Source organism: Syngnathus acus, chromosome 1 (assembly GCF_901709675.1).
Source record: "Syngnathus acus chromosome 1, fSynAcu1.2, whole genome shotgun sequence".
Taxonomy (NCBI): Eukaryota; Metazoa; Chordata; class Actinopteri; order Syngnathiformes; family Syngnathidae; genus Syngnathus; species Syngnathus acus.
Genome location: NC_051087.1, coordinates 6,128,685 through 6,144,829, shown reverse-complemented (window position 1 = coordinate 6,144,829; position 16,145 = coordinate 6,128,685). Strand labels below are relative to the sequence as shown.

Genomic DNA, 16,145 nt, shown 5'->3' with positions numbered 1-16,145 from the left:
CCTTCCAACTATCTCACTGAAACATAAGATACAAATATCCAGACCGGTTGTGGTTTTGACACGAAATGATTCTCTATTTTAGGAAAGCCAATGTATATTATTTATGTGTTTGAACCTGTTCATGTCTAACATTAGGTTTACATAAATTCCAATTTCAGTATTATTAAGACTATTACTTCTGTGAACAATTTTGTTTCAGTATTTATCACATTTCATATGCTATCACATTTCTTCTCATCATTATTACATATTTCTTCTTATAAATATTGCTATCATTAATACATGCGACATGTTAAATATTTTTTACGTTCAATCAATACATATACGGGTATTGCTTTAAGTTGATGTAATTGGGGTTCTTTAGTTGTACGAGATAAATGTCCTATCAATCTGCAAAGGCATTGTCATTTCAGTACAGATTGTACAGATTAGTTTATGCAAAATATATAAACATCAGATCAAGTCACATCTGGGATAAAGCCACACCCCCTGTTCAGGAGGCGGGGCCTACTTACACTGAGATGTTCCAGGACACAGACAAAGCCCACCTCCATGTAGAAGATCCATTATGAAAATGAAAGAAATAAAACTCCCGCACAAACAAAACCGCCTGGTCTCTTACCAGTGAGTCATTAGATCCAGACGCCAGATGCAGGTCTCTTTGTTGACTCAAATCTTTTTCACTCCAAGTAGTTTTGAGCGTTTTATCTGATCTACAGGACACGCACGTTGCTGCGTTTCCCATGATTGGCAAATTAAGTCCAAAAGTCACTGCTCAGCTCCTAAGGTCCAAGTCTTCCCATTCAAGTCAATTTCCGGACATTAGGCTGACAAATGGTCGATAAATCCTACAGGCCATTAAATGTGTCCATAATTTCAACCGACTGCTGCTGCGTACTGGATCTCCTCCGCAGTGTTCGGTAATACCATCACTCAGTCCCGTCTCAGCCAAAAGACCCCTTAGCCTCTCATTTCCCTGGCTGATTCTGAGTTCTCGCCAAGGCCTACAGTCCAGCCTCCTCTTCCTCTACCAATGCGCTCTCCCTGTCAGCATGATAACAACTGTCAAGTCTCCTGCCTTGGTTATTTTTACTCTTCCAGACCGTCTCTTCCGCCATTGTGTATGCCCAGAGTGGCGTACATGACAGCTGGGTTTGACTTGGACTGGAGCGTGCATGGGCTACAGCGCTACGCCTCTTCAGGAACGTCAAAACTCATGTTGGCGTGCAGGAGGTCACGCCTGAACAAATGACTCAGGTTAGGTTTCAGTCATTTGGAAATCTTAAGGAAATGCCTGTGTTAAAAAACTAATGGAATAATTTGGTGCTTTTGAAACATGGGGATTCAAGCAAAATTATTATCTGAACATATGACAGGCTTCTGAGATGTTTAATTTCCATTTTTGGCCAGGGTGCGGAAAAATTCCTGGCTTGACTTGAAACGTGAATGGATATTATTGAAAATTATTAACAGTAAGCAACGGTAAAATAAGTATTATTAGTCTGGTTGAGAGTAGCATCCATGGCATGTAGAAATCTATACAAACATGTGTGTGTGTGTGTGTGTGTGTACGTGTGTGTGTGTGTGTGAGTGTGTGTGTCGAGACTCTACACTGACAGCAAAGAATTCCAAACAAAGATTGATTTGATTGAGAAGCAGCTGTAATTTGGATTTGTAATCGGGATTTGTCAGTCATCTAATGAAGGCTACTGGATTATACTACGCTAATACTGAAGCATGTTAAGTGAATTGCAGCATCATTAAAATGCAAGCTTCACTTTAGTCTACGGTAGCCAACATTGTGATTTTTTTTTTTGGGGGGGGGGGGACAAAAACAAACAACAGCAGAAAAACGAACGAAAACAAACAGCAGCTATGTGTATCCAATGAAATAAAAAGGTAATCATCCCTTTCCAGATATCTTTGCATGATTATCTCAACTAAAATCAACTAAGAGCAGATTTGTTTTACCTTCCGCTTCCGCTCAGCTCTCTCCCGTTGGCGCCGCCGCCTCTCTCTGGCTTTCTGCAGCGCCTTGTACTCTGGATGAAGCTCAAGCTCTCGCGCCTTCTTCAAGTGGGCAGCAGCATGGGCCATGACTGCAATTACCTAACTCTGACTGTCGCTACGAATCAACGAATATTTGTGAAAAATGTCTCCCAACAATGTCTGCTAACAATTTTGACCTTGAAGGTCAAGCGAAAAGACAAAGTTTTCTAATATAAATTAATCCAAGTTGGATCTGAGAGAATCCTGGAAGTTAAGTGTCTCCAAAATGACCCTCACTGGAATATCCGACAAAAAATTCCCTTCAACTCCTCTCATCCTTTTTTACTAATATCTCCACAGTTCTCGTAGAAAAATGAAGATGCTCCCACTGGATCACGCTGCTGGATTTTCACGCGCACACATCTACCGTACTTATGCAGAGCCCAAATGAAGCATTTATGTGTGCAAGGATGAGGGAAGGACATAATGACAGAAAAGGGGTGGTGAAGAATGACAGTAAGACTCATCCATTCAGCTATTATTTATCCTCACACACACACTCACACTCACACACACACACACACACGCACACACACCATATGACCCAGTCCAGATGTACAGTACATAAAAACCCTCCTCCATGTGAACAGATGTGGCTTTAAAACGTGTGTTCTTTAATGCATTTGTGTGTGTGTGTGTGTGTGTGTGTGTGTGTGTGTGTGTGTGTGTGTGTGTGTGTGTGTGTGTGTGTGTGTGTGCATGTATGTGAGTTACAATGTTCAGTGTGTAAGGGGTTTAACGCAGCTGCAAGCCAACAGTCAAACTACAGCGACAGCCTAAGCTAATCTCTCCACTGTTGTGATAAAAACGCATTAAAAAAATAAAAAATCCTTGGCGTGAGAAGTTAAATGCGAATAATTTATTAGAAGGGGCCACCAGTGAAATAATTCAGGATTAGTTCTCACACACTTCTGCAAAAGGCTATCACAGGAGCCCTTCACAATTTTCAATGTAAATTTAAGAGGTTTGTTTTTTGTGTGATATAATTTAACGGCATTACATGTCTGTAAAATGTGTACGTATATGTATTTGTAAATAACTAGAGACGAATGAGTATGCTGCGATAGAAATGGCACACTCACAGAACGGCAAGTGAGCATGGCCTTTTTATAAAGTCAATATTGGTATCATTATAGGGCAGGTGTCAGTGACTCAGATTCATTTGATACCGTTTCATACGGAAAAGAAAACATGGGCAGCACGAAAGCTTTTTGATATCTAAAATGCAGATTTTTTTTTTCATTTTTGCTGCAGACTATGCCTTGAGGGGGTTGCCGTTTTTGTGCAATATGTCAAGTTTGTAAAATGGTTAGAATATCTGAATACAATTAAAAGTACTGGTTCAGTCTTACGCCTGTGAGTTCTAGGCTTGAATATAAAACGGTTGTTCCGTCTTCAAGAAGCATATGAACAAGGCATCTTCACAGATCACAGATGTTTCTATTTCTGTGGCATCAATGTGCAGTATGATTCTGCCCCCAATCCAGGGTCTATGGTAATGTACTGGAAATATTGTCTATGCAAAACTTGCCATCGTTCAAGACTATTGACTGCGTGTGGCAGTGCTGCACAAATAGACTTGCAATAGCTATGGGATCAGCAAAAATAAAGCAAAATAAGCACTGTAATAATTGGGGGCCTCCATGCATTTCATGTGCAAAACTTAAGTGTGAGGTCTGGTGATGGGTCTGTATTAGAGAATTTAAATCATATGAGAGCAAAAACATGTTTTAAGTTTTAAGGGGTGTTTGTTTATTTGCATCAACGCTGTGATTGAGAGGTCACAGGTGAATAGATTTCCCTAAACCTGAGCAAGATAAATGGAAAGAAAATAATTTTCCTAATCATGACGCCTCCTAGTGGTAGTATCAAAGAAGCTACCCCCAGATGAAAAGTAGCTGACAAGCTCCCTTAGGATTCATGTGACTGCTTTGGCCATCATCTTTGCAGTGAATTGCAGGCGATTGAGTGTGCTGAATCTGCAGCTTCCAAGGCCTCACTTTAAATGAATCACTCTAAATGGCTGCTCATTTCAAGGAAAGCAGAAGCAATAGTAATTCTTCCATCATAGATTGCGCAGGTATTTTTTTTATGCTTTGCCATGTTGCTTGTCATTGGGTGCAATCGATCATTTCACCCCTTTGATGCTGTAATAAAGACGAATTGGAAGAGAGGAGAGGAGCAGAGGGTGAACTTGGGTACGCAGTGTCTTTCTATGAGCCATCAGAGATGCTGGTGCATACCACTCAGGCTGCATGGGGGCAAGAGTAGACAAGCAATGGTGGCTTCCTGATATCTGCAATGCCGGGCTCACCTCCTCCCCCCTACATGGTGGTTAAATAGATCCATCTGCATCGCACCCTCCACACCACTGATGGAACACGATTTGACAGGTTGAGTGCATATGCGCCCAAGTGAATAAATGTACATATGTGTTGAGTCTTCGTCAAATTGTCCAATTATTATCGCAAGGTTCAGTCAACAATACATGTCATAAATGTTGACTGACACTAATATGCTGAATCACTCCATCATTACCGAGTATTATCTGCTATGATGTATGCTGCATTTGCATTTGGCAAGAGTCTGAACTGTTATATAGACGACAGCTGCAGCTTTAGCACCTCCTGCCGGTGACATTAAATTTATGCATACAGGTATTATTTCGCATGAGTGCAATGAGCATACTATCTTGAAAAAGCTAAGCAGTAGAGGTACAAAATTGTAAACCAACCATATATAAAAGTACTACTAACGTTTATTTTTTTTAAATATATTTATATGAACCCATACTAAATTTCATCTTTCAGTTCAGCTCAAGATTGTTTTCATGCATCACATTTGTGTGAAGCATAGTTTCCAATTATTATATTGTTCAACCTATTTAAAGTTTAATCAAATGCAGAAGCAGTTACTGTAACACCCGCCTGTCTCTGAGCCACATTTCACGGAGAAAAATCAATTAAGGGATCGATTAGCATGTAAGCTGATCCGAAAATAGTAGTGCACTAACAGTAGATTGCTGTACGAGTGATTCAGGAGGAGGTGGGGGTTGGGCGACACATAAAGAACAGATTCTCTTAGGTTCAATCATTATTGAACATTGTTAGGGTTCTAATGATGATGCGAAACCAACAGACCTGAGATGTAAAAGTCAGACGGTGTGTTATTATCCACCCCCTGATTATCATAGATGGGAGAATAAAAAATGAAAATACACCTATAAATTCAATGTTTTACAACACCGGTGCTGCCACTTAATGTTGGCTATTTCCGCTTCCCACTATCTGGCTCTTCAGCAGTATTGCAACATTGCAAATCTCTCAAAGGACAGACACATCACAACAACATTCACACATGCAAAGCGTGCTCCATCACCAAGCAACAATCTAACTTCAACTGCCTTTAAGCATCTTGCGGGTTTATTTTTAGAACATTCTGACCTGAACTCAACCAAACCTGCAGCTTGCACAATGAGGAGAAAACAAGCGGATTGCTGTGCTTGACAATTAAGGTCTGCACCCTATAATAGCCCAGAAACCTCTGCTGCATTTATTATGAATATTTCTGATATTATTATTATTATTGTTGTTGTTTATGATGTGTCCTCCAGCTAATGAAGGTGCAACTCTGACTCATGGCTATGTGACAACATTACAATGCAAACCGTGATTTAATGGAGGGAGGGTTATGCTTCGAGACTGCTTAATTTGACTTGGAGAAGGCCGTTGAATGACGACAACACTCACCGCTAGGTCCTACCTCCAGCCAAGGTGCAACCACAATGGCAGAATCAATGATATCCCATTTAACAGTAAGTTTTGTTTTAAACCTTATTAGCATTTATTTGTAAATATTTCTTTTGTACCCATCACAGCATGCAAAAACATTATATGCACACTAATGGAAACATAACCTCAGATAAGAAAGATAACATTACACAATCTATTCTGGAGACATGGAAGCACCCACAATGAATTTATACGCAGACACAGTTTGTTTTCTCCCCTCAGGGTATTGATTGTGAGCTTCAGCTAAACCTTGCATCACATGATTCCAGAATAAGATAGAACTGTCTTAGTGTCTTGTGTATATCAGGCTTGCACAAAAGCAGATTTGTGCTAACTCACCTCATGTTCCAGATGTGGGAAATACGCTACAAAAAGAAGTTGTTTATATTTGGGTAACATTACATACAGTAGATGTTGAATTGATTTATTTAGAACTTAGAATTTAGAACTCAGACTGACTGCCAATTTTAATATAATTAATTTTTATTTATTATCGTCATTAATGATCTGTGTATTGTGTGCGTGTGTGCGTGTGTTGGCATACAGGGGGTTGGCAATGTTTGTGTGCAATTTGCAAGAGGAGGGAGGGCCTTCACAGCGATGATGTCACACCAGTCGAGACTCAGCGATCGATGACGGTTAGAAATCGACAGCCAAGCCCTTTTATGATAGCAATTCTTGTAAATATTTGTAGTGACAAAAATACAAGCCTCTAAATCGTGTCTGCCACACTCCCATTTACAGACAGTAATGGATGCATGCGTTCACAGATATAATTTACTAAATGTCATTTTTCAGAACTCATGTAGCTTTATAAGGTCAAGACCGTAAAGCATGCAGAGTGCAAGCAGTCTCTCCCAGGAAACCAACTCACTGAATCAAATCTAATACCACGTGGGACATGAACTCCCATGAGACCACGCCTATGAAACAACATGGAGACCAGGCTGAGGGGGGAAAGCAGGATGGAGGCCCCTGGAGAAAATAGGCTAGACTAAAAGACCACACCCTGTAGCAACCAAGTCATGCTTAGACAAATGCAGACACACTTTCCGAGACATCTGATGGATGACATTATCAGTAACACGACGTTCCTCAGTGTTGTTGAGTAAACAAGGCATCCCAGCAGCCTTTCAGGCGGAGCATCGCATTAACTGATTGCTTTTGCTACATCAAGACACAGACCTCACAGTGCTTTTTTTTTTTTCATAGCATAGAGCAGTCTAAAATAATCTATACCATCAAATATGCAACACAGATTTTTACATCAATAAAGCCATTCTTCCCTTCCTGGGTTATTTATTGTTAAATATGACATGCTACTATTAGTAATATGCAAAACAAGCGTAACACATATCCACAAGGTCTCTTTGGGCCTATATAGTCGTTATATTAATATGCAACTTTGTCTCTTTCTCTTTGAAATATATCACTAGTCCCTTGGGTATGCATGATGTATGCCATCTCCATTAATATGAGAATAGGCCCTATAGGCTATAGCCCAGGAGGAAATTAAAAATTACTATAGATTGTGTCGACCGAGTCATTAATGAGAACATACTGGACAATTGCTATGGTTACTAATGACATTGTGATCTTGTATGGATAGAAAAAAGCAAGAAGATCTGTCACCCTAATTTGATTTTACGCCAATCACCAATGAAGAAGAAAAATTATGAGAAGAAAAATTAAGCAGCAATTAAATTCTATATCCATCAATCCATTTTCTATAAAGGCATATCTTGTTCAGGCTAGAGTGAGCTGGAGCCTATCCCAGTTGACTTTTGGTAAAAGGCTAGGTACACCTAATAAAATATTATCTATGTGAAGCCATACTAAAAAAAGAGAAGCCTGGGTTAATTCTAATTTACCATTCGGACTTACTGTTTGCGTGCAAAATTATTTAAAAGCGAGCGACTGTATTCCCCATCCGAATGCTGATCTCATCTGGCGTCAGCTTGCTATATTTACTGAGGCATAAAATGATTTCACCTCTAGTTGAATGTATCAGGAACAGTCAAGCATGTGTGTGACCTAATACTCACTGACGCAGCAAACAACACAGCCACACAGGGTTCATGAAGGCAGGCAATAAGAAAATTGAGGGGGAAAAAAAAAAGATGAGCACTTCATCTTTATAATAGGGTAAACATGAGGTTGCTCTGAAGTTCTGATGGGAAGTTTTAATCATGTAAGCAACAGACGAGCGTTTCGGAAGCTTCTGAGATCACGAGCCACACCTCGCTATCTTTCTGCTCATCTCCTGCAGGAGAAACAATGCAAAGGCCGTCATGAATAATTAACTTCTAAATGTGTCCCACTGCTGCAGGTCAAAAAACACCTGGCTTCTATGGAATATGAAATCTGCACTTCCTTTGCCTGTGTTCCATAACATTCTTAAATGATAGATTTTCATTTAGTAGCTGTCATACTAAATTGAAAAAGAGAAAATATTTTTAAAAAAAAATAGCTTCATGAATTAGCTCACAAAGTGAATGTTTATCTGTTCCAGCGCTGGAAGATATCCGTTGATGTACTTCAGTGGTTACTTAACGCTATTTTATTGCTCCTGTAAATACAACTATGTTAACATGTGTACATTAAATAGAAGCCACAACTTGGCAAATATTCATGTGCGGGTTTGTTGTGGTGCTGTGGTCAAGCATGCCGCAATACTTATTGAAAGTGAAAGTAAAGTCCTACCATATACTAACTGCTCTGGAGAAAGGAAGGACGATATAGGCGAGAGTAGACAGAGTGGTGGTAAAAATCTTTTTTAAAAGGCTGCAGTAAAATCTGAGCTGAAGAGTATAGGAAGTGTAGGAGAATTGAGGGAGGGATCAATTGGGAAGCAAGCCGAAGACAATGAGAAATTACAGTACCGTATTTTCCGCACTATAAGGCGCACCTAAAAACCTCCAATTTTCTCAAACTCCGACAGTGCACTTTATAATCCGGTGCGCCTTATATATGGACCAATATTGAGCCACTACGGCAGGCGTGTCCAAATATATGGACAAAGTTTTAAAATGGGCCATTCATTGAAGGTGCGCCTTATAATCCGGTGCGCCTTATAGTGCGGAAAATACGGTAAATAAGAAAAATTATATAAGTCACCATTTAAGGCGTCGATAGGAAGATAGTGTACAATCAGAAGTGCAGGAAGTAAAGTGAAGGAGGAGCTATTTTTAAAAAATTGTACTCTGAAAAAAACTGCGTTGTGCCAAGGAAGAAATAGGTCATGTTGTCTCGTCGAAAACATCTTTAAATATTCGAATAGAAGCTGGCAAGCACACTATCAATTGCTGCAAGATTGCTGTTAAATGTATTCTACATGAGGAGCTGAAATTTGGATTGGGACAATTTTAAGTTAAATAAGGTCTCTATACCATTAATAGAAATGAATACAAATAGAAATTATTGTTCCGAATAGTTAACATGTACGTAGATGCAGACGCATTTGGCCGAGATGAAGCTATCCATCTTGAGGACATGTGCACCAACACGCTGTTTCCACGTCACCATTCTCCTTTACACTGCTGACCGCCATTGTTACAATGAGTGATGACATCTTTCATTATATTGAACCAGCTTTGCCCTTTCACAGGCTTTGTCATTCTTACTCTCATCTTCTCCGCCACCTGTCACCTTGCAACATCACCGCATTCACACCAAAAATAGACAAACTCCAAACAGCAATTTTGGGGTCATGAACCCCATATGTTGCTATGCGAACGCTCATGGGAGTTGATAGAAAATCCTGCAAATTATTAAATATTAGCTCAGAATTACATAGAATTATAAATTGATTATAAGTCATGCCAAAGGGAAACGGTCAGTTTCATATTGAAACCAAAACCAAATCCAAACCAAAACCAAAATCAACATAAGGGTATGTTGGTTTTTCACCTCGTGGGTCTCTATATCACCAGCAAGGTAGTGAGCAATTGTTTTGCCACATTTCTCACTTCTTTATTGAGTACTATTTACAAGTTTTAGTGTTTAGTTGATGAAAGCTGTACAATTTTGACCTACTGAACATTTATTGCCTTGTTGTTTTCAAAACCGATCTTTGTGACTTCAGACTTATTTTTCATACCGCTTATCCTTAATGAGTGTGTTGGAGCCAAACCAAATATGCATATGTTTAGCCTCAAATCATTTGAATTAATGCTAAGTCCAAGGCTTAAGGGAAAGGTTGATGATTCATTAAGGTGCTAATCAGACTTTTATGCCAACTGGAAAAGGCAAAAGCATCTTATTGCTGGATAACAGCAGACGTGAGCTCAGTTAAAAAAAAAATCTACAAATGTCCACATCTATTTTCTATTGCTTATCCTATTCAAGGTTGCTGGGAAGGAGCAGCCTATCTGACTGCAGGCAATAAAAAAACACAGATTACAACCTGAATTGCTTGCCCAGTCAAACACATAAAGGCACATAAAGAGATAGAAATTCATTCACACCTACAACACCTCAGTGGGAATCTTTTCCTGACTGGTTGCAACAACACCAGCCGTGTGCACAACAACATCACTAGGCCCTCTTGTAACGATAACTAAAATGAAAATAGAAACAAAACACTGGCTGCCCTACAATGATGGCTGTCAACACTCACAGTCAGTAGCCAGGCAAAAGGCACAAACATCTACCCTCATATCCAATGAATCTGTGTGTATTTTCTCCTATCGTGTCACACTATCACTACTGCAAAACATCAAGCTTAGAACCAAAGTCTTAAAAACAACAACACAAACACCGTGGTGGGTAACGATGAAAGCAGACAGCACAAATGTGGCTACAGGAATTATTAGCTCAGAAGGCAATAAAAATGTTAATTTTATGGTGCATGCTACACCAGGAAGCCCGAATGAAATCATAGCAATTAATATTTCAAGGTTTTTCATATTGAAGTCTCTAGATTGCATCCAAGTATGCTCGGTGGCCCCACCCAGCAATGATGGAGGAATAAAGTATGCTTAGCACTATACAGTCCATTACTGGAATCACATTAGTGTCAGGGAGAAACATAAGAGGGAGTAAACATCCACATTCAAAACAGTCAACTGCCATCACTATAACACATGACAACGCCAGATTCTCCAGGCTAATTATATGTTGACATTTTATATAATGGGGGTTTTGTTTAGACAGAAATGCAGGATCCGAATGTCTCATCTTGACTTAATGGGGACTAGTAGCATCAATACAGGCCTTGTGTTGTTGACAATTCATTCTGTTCCCTTTAAGCACTCCCCCTGATGCACAATCACACACACATCAAGACATTGTTTTCCACTGTCACGTAGCTTCTCCACATATGGAAAATAAATACACTTAGGATATCTGAGTGGCGGTATCGGTAAGCTGCGCAAATGTGAGGAGACGCGGCAACGCCTATCACCGCTCCCAGCAAGCATCAGTGCGGTCCCACAAACCGAATGACACCCACCTGACGTATTCGGCCCTGGTGCAGCGGCGGCGGCTGTCCGCCCTCCGGTGAGGTGTTGTTTGAGGAGGCGAGTTTGAGGTCGGAGCCACCGCCCCTGGAGAGAGCGTCTTCGGGGCTGCTTGACATTTTGTCTGGCTGCAGCTGGAAGCGACGTGGTCAAAGTCGAGGAATAACAGGGGTGCTTTTGCAGGTCCAAGATGGATGTTAGTGCATGGGTCTCAGAATCCACACAGTTGAGAGGTGATCATCCCGTGGCGTCTGTGATCGGAGGACAAACGCGAGTGTTGTTTGAAAAGGGTAACGAGCGCTTCCTGTACGGGATGCTGCTTGAGCGCGTGCACGTGAGCGCGCATCTGACGCGCTTACCGAAACGCTGCAGAATCGATGATGCATTCAGGGTCATCCCGTGACACCGATATGTCCACCACAGCAATTATAACAACTCAAAATATGTATCAGACACCTCTCTTAAAATATATATTTATTTTTCTATTTGCTTCATAATTACACTGCACAATTATATGAGAAAGAATGACATTTCTTTTCGATTGGTATGACGGCGTTACACGTTACTTTCGAAAGAGGAGCTTGTGTACTTTAGTTTCGCCGATGGAACGTAAATGCAATGCAGGACCCATCGCATTCTTGTTTTGCTAAGGATGCCTCCACCCATCATATATTCCACTGCAGTGTCTATGGAAGGTAAAGTTAATTGCTTTTTTAATGTCCCTCCCACATTAAGACTAAAAATTAAAAAAAGAGCCTATTCACTGAGCAACATTTAATGAAGGCTGACAGGGAGAAAAAAAATTAATAAAAAACAATCATTCATTAAGTCTTGGGTATTGAGTCGAGCAAATCTGCAGGGGTTGTTTATTTTAACCGATCTTCATCGTCACACAACCTAGACCATAAAATAGTAAATTATTCTTGGTATAGTTTGGAATTGCATCCATGTATTTGGATCTGCATGATGCGTTGAGTGACTAGTAAAAATGTAACTTTAGTTTCATACAGTACTAGTTTTAGTTAGTCATTCCGTAGTCACTTATCTAATTAACTGTGAAACACTGCCCCCTGACGCTTCCACTCGGAATTACAATCATTACTACGTTACATGCCCTCAATATAAAATTACTTGTCAATAAACAAAGGGAAGGTCAGTGTGTTGCACTCATATTATGCACACATCAATTACAAATTATCAATAATAGACAGGACAGGTTTTAAAAATATAAAAAATACTTTATTTTACATTGAAAAAAACTGAACAGAACCTATTAATAACAGCAGCACCAATACAACCAATGTTGACAAAAGTTATCACATGGAGGGGAAATGTTAGACCGGAATTGTAATGTACTTATGATACATTTAAAAAGCTGAGAGCTGGTCCAGGTTGTCACGGTTACGGCTGGTGAGGTGGGCCTCCAGAATCTCTCCAAACAGATCCCTGTTTAGTAAATTATAGGCCATGTGTAAAAGTTGCTTGACAACCTTGTGGAAGTACTATAGGAAAAACAAGAGACAATTAATGAGATAAGTTTGATGCAAATGTATCACATGTCGTCATAAATATTGAACAAAAATCAATTGAACCAACAATGATTGCAAGGGAGCAGATCAATAGAATGTCGAGGTTTGTTTTGAGAACTTGTTTTAACTGACCTTTTTTGTCAAAAATACATGTCATGGATTCATTGACAAAATAATCAACAGAATAATCGATGATTAAATCAATTGCTTGTTGCTGCTCGGATAGCATGCACATTTTAATGCACACTACTCACATGGGATCCAAAACAGAAAAGGTCCACTCCTAGCTCATAGCCCATGCCGTAGTCACATTCATCGTTGGCGAACTGAACATATGTGATCATCTGCTGAATAGGGCTAAAAGCTTTGACGCGCTCTTCGTCATTCTGGGCTTCGGCAATGGCCTTGCAGATCTTCTTGAGAGCAGCTAGATGCAGAATAAAGGGGAAAAAAATAGAATACTGTGATAAAAGTAGTGTTTTAAATGGGCCAGAACTGTTTGACTTCAATGGGTGAAATTGATTTAGAAAAGGAGAATAGGGAGATGCCACTCTATTGACTGACCATCAGTTTCTGGAAGTTCTCTGTAGCCCACATCATTCTTGTCGACAGGTACAACAATACCAGCACCGTGGAACGTTCTGGTGACAACCTAGGGAGGATCATAAAAGTAAGTAGTAAGCAGAGGTACAGTATGAGTGAGGTAACAGGGCGACTTGAACTTTGAGGGACCTACCTTCTTGTCCCGCTGCTTCATGCCTTTGGTCTTCAGCTCTAAAGACAAGTTGAGGGTTTCTGCTCGCTCACTCAGCTTTTCCTCCAGTCTTTTGAAATCGTCTTCCACGGTTTTCGGCCTGCTTTTGTCCTTCTTCTTTTTTTTTAACAGGAACAGGCTGTCAATCAGTAAAACAAATAGTAGTTCAATATTATCATTGCACATGTTTGCTGTTTGTTGGCTTATTTTGCAAAGAGTAGAATGAGATCTCTCTCTCAGTACTAACTGAACAGCAGCAAACACATTGTCTCCCATCTGTGTTATAGTGCACCCCTTCTTGGCTTCATTCTCCCCAACAAAGGAGGGAAGGGAGTCTGGATTATCTCTAATGAAAGTTTGAAGAAAAAACACACAAGTTGTTACCATGCATCTAACAATGACTGACCAAGTTAAAGAATCTCTAGAGGTTCAAGACATACATTGATGTTGGAGTATTATCATGTGTACATTTGGTACCTGTAGTAACCGATGTGATGCTGGCTTTCTTCACTGCCCTGAAGAATGGTCTGGAACTCTGGTGGGTCGTAGAAATACCTCCAGTGAAGGTAGAAGTTAGGAGAAGCATTCTTGCAGTTTTGGTGAGCTCCAGCCAGAATGTCAAAAGGACCGACTAGCTGCAAACCAAGTGTGTCTTTCAGGGCACCTAGAAATTATGATAACAATAATACTAAGTGATCCAAGGGACATGGTGGCACAGTTAGCACGTCCACCTCATTGTTCAGCGATGCAGGTGGAGTTTGCATGCTCTCTAAAACCACATCACTGTTTTGTTGCTTCCTCTATCGTGATTTGGTGATATTACCACAATAGTCACTCAGTACTTTATTACTCTTTCATTCATTTTATTGTAAAACTGGACTCAAAATATAGTGATAAAAACCGTGATGACCTTACCACAGGGGTTGTCTGGGCAAAGCTCCTTGCATAAGTCCCAAAAATGATACAGGTCCTCGGGCATGTGCAGTTTGTAGAGCTGCAGCATCTCTTCACGTTGCTGTGGAGACACCTGGGATGGGGGCGGGGCCTTGACATCATCAGGACGTGGTTTCTTCACATCTCCCTTGCCTTCACCCGTCTCCTGACAAAAACAGAGCAACTGAGAAATTGTAACGTAATGCATGCTAAGAAGAAAGACACGGAACATGGTTTGATCCTCTTCAGTCTTTCTGTCTTCTGTAGTTTTTGCTTTAAAGTGGTCTGCTGGAGTTTTCTTTGTGGTTATACCCTCGTTCTATTGCGTTTTTGCAAGTTACTACCCTTCGTACATATCTTGCAAGCTTTACATTTTGCAACCTTTGAGGATAAAGCGGTTCAAAAAATGGACAGATCCTTCGACTTCACCTAGAACTATTTCCAAAACAAAAGAGGCTAAACGGATATGACGTCATTGCGCCGTCATTACAAATGAATGAAACAATACTATCTTATAGTTTAGGTTGTGAATAAAAGTCTTTAAGCACGCACAGACGGTTTTGCAGGCCCAAGTGACTCACCACTTATTATAGTATTGTATTGTATAATGCATCAAAGTTTGCTAGCACACGAGCGGAGTTCACAGCATTTGGTAACTCATACTATTCATTCTGCACCGTGCACGGGGCAGACAATTGATCCTGTTAAAAGGTGACGCCATTATTTACAATAGTTGTTTATGCACAAGCGTCCGCTCGTTTAGCCTGCTGCCATGTTGGTGCAGCGCTGTCCACACAGCATGCCCAACAGCCCTAACCCGAAGCACTTTGCAACCTATTCAAAACCCCAAAAGAGAGACAATTGCACAGCTACAGTATCACTTATGGAATCAGTACGCGCATGCACAATGGAGGAAGGTTAGGGTTGGGAGAATTTACCTGAATGGATTTGGGCTTTCTTTTTGCGCGCCCTGTCATTTTTTTCTCCCCTGTCGCTCGATTGAGTTCTTCTTCGATCAAATATAACATACAGCCACTTTATCATAAGTAAACGAACTACTGCCATCTAGAGGACAAAATTGGGAACTGGATGTATGAAAACCCAGTGTAACCACGGTACAGTACCCTAAACTTGTGTTTATTCTGTTTCAAATATGGACAAAATACGTCCTCTTAATATACCGGATTTCATTTGTGACAGTACATTTTTCAATGCATTTACTATGCATACAATAAAAAACATATAAGTTTGAACCATGCAAGTTGCCCATCCCTGCCCTAGCCCGACTACATGAATTAACTTGAACATTCTTTATTTCAAACCACATATTATATTTTTATATATAAAAAATTGGATATTGCAACTGCAATATATATGATTGAAAAGTACAAAATGTAGATATATTCTTAACATCCTTGTTAAAGGAGAGTCTGATTGTAGCTATAATGTTACAAGCATTCATTAACAGTAACTTTAACATTCACTTTTTTTAATTACCCAATTAACTAATATACTGCAACATTTAATTATAACAATAACTCTCTTAACATCTTTGATTGTGCATATATGACATGCTCACTAAACAGTTGAACACATCCTGATATGTACACTATATCATATTTGTTTACTA

At 40.0% G+C, this 16,145-nt stretch overlaps 2 protein-coding genes across 20 annotated transcripts in view; both read right to left on the bottom strand.

The window, feature by feature from the left end:
- ank2a (ankyrin 2a, neuronal) overlaps window positions 1-11,642 on the bottom strand; it is a 60,054-nt gene extending 48,412 nt beyond the window's left edge. For 13 of the 18 annotated variants that reach the window (XM_037255788.1, XM_037255826.1, XM_037255883.1 and 10 more), the window contains exon 1: window positions 11,293-11,642. In XM_037255788.1, the coding sequence (XP_037111683.1) occupies window positions 11,293-11,418 (126 nt within the window). In that variant the 5' untranslated portion in view covers window positions 11,419-11,642. Of the gene's footprint in view, window positions 1-1,971; window positions 2,113-11,292 lie in introns of those variants that run through there. The other 5 variants (XM_037255798.1, XM_037255817.1, XM_037255929.1 and 2 more) reach the window with 1 other exon arrangement.
- Window positions 11,643-12,512: 870 nt separating this feature from the next.
- On the bottom strand, window positions 12,513-15,534 carry LOC119127774 (histone PARylation factor 1). Of its 2 annotated transcripts, none has more exons than XM_037259913.1 (8): window positions 15,454-15,534; window positions 14,498-14,681; window positions 14,060-14,246; window positions 13,830-13,928; window positions 13,565-13,721; window positions 13,393-13,480; window positions 13,083-13,255; window positions 12,513-12,801 (listed from the first exon to the last, which is right to left on the bottom strand). In XM_037259913.1, the coding sequence occupies exons 1-8, from the start codon at window positions 15,490-15,492 to the stop codon at window positions 12,667-12,669; spliced, it is 1,062 nt and encodes a 353-aa protein (XP_037115808.1). In that variant the 5' UTR covers window positions 15,493-15,534; the 3' UTR covers window positions 12,513-12,666. The 2 variants fall into 2 exon arrangements, with proteins under 2 accessions (XP_037115808.1, XP_037115816.1); XM_037259921.1 differs by having other exon boundaries at window positions 14,498-14,678; window positions 15,454-15,530.
- Window positions 15,535-16,145: the final 611 nt, after the last annotated feature.

Coding starts and splice junctions, on each gene's coding strand:
- LOC119127774 (XM_037259913.1), bottom strand. CDS start 15,492: ATGACAGGGCGCGCAAAAAGAAAGCCCAAATCCATTCAG. Junction 14,682..15,453: donor GAAAGCCCAAATCCATTCAG/GTAAATTCTCCC, acceptor TGTTTTTGTCAG/GAGACGGGTGAAGGCAAGGG. Junction 13,256..13,392: donor AGAACTTCCAGAAACTGATG/GTCAGTCAATAG, acceptor TTCTGCATCTAG/CTGCTCTCAAGAAGATCTGC.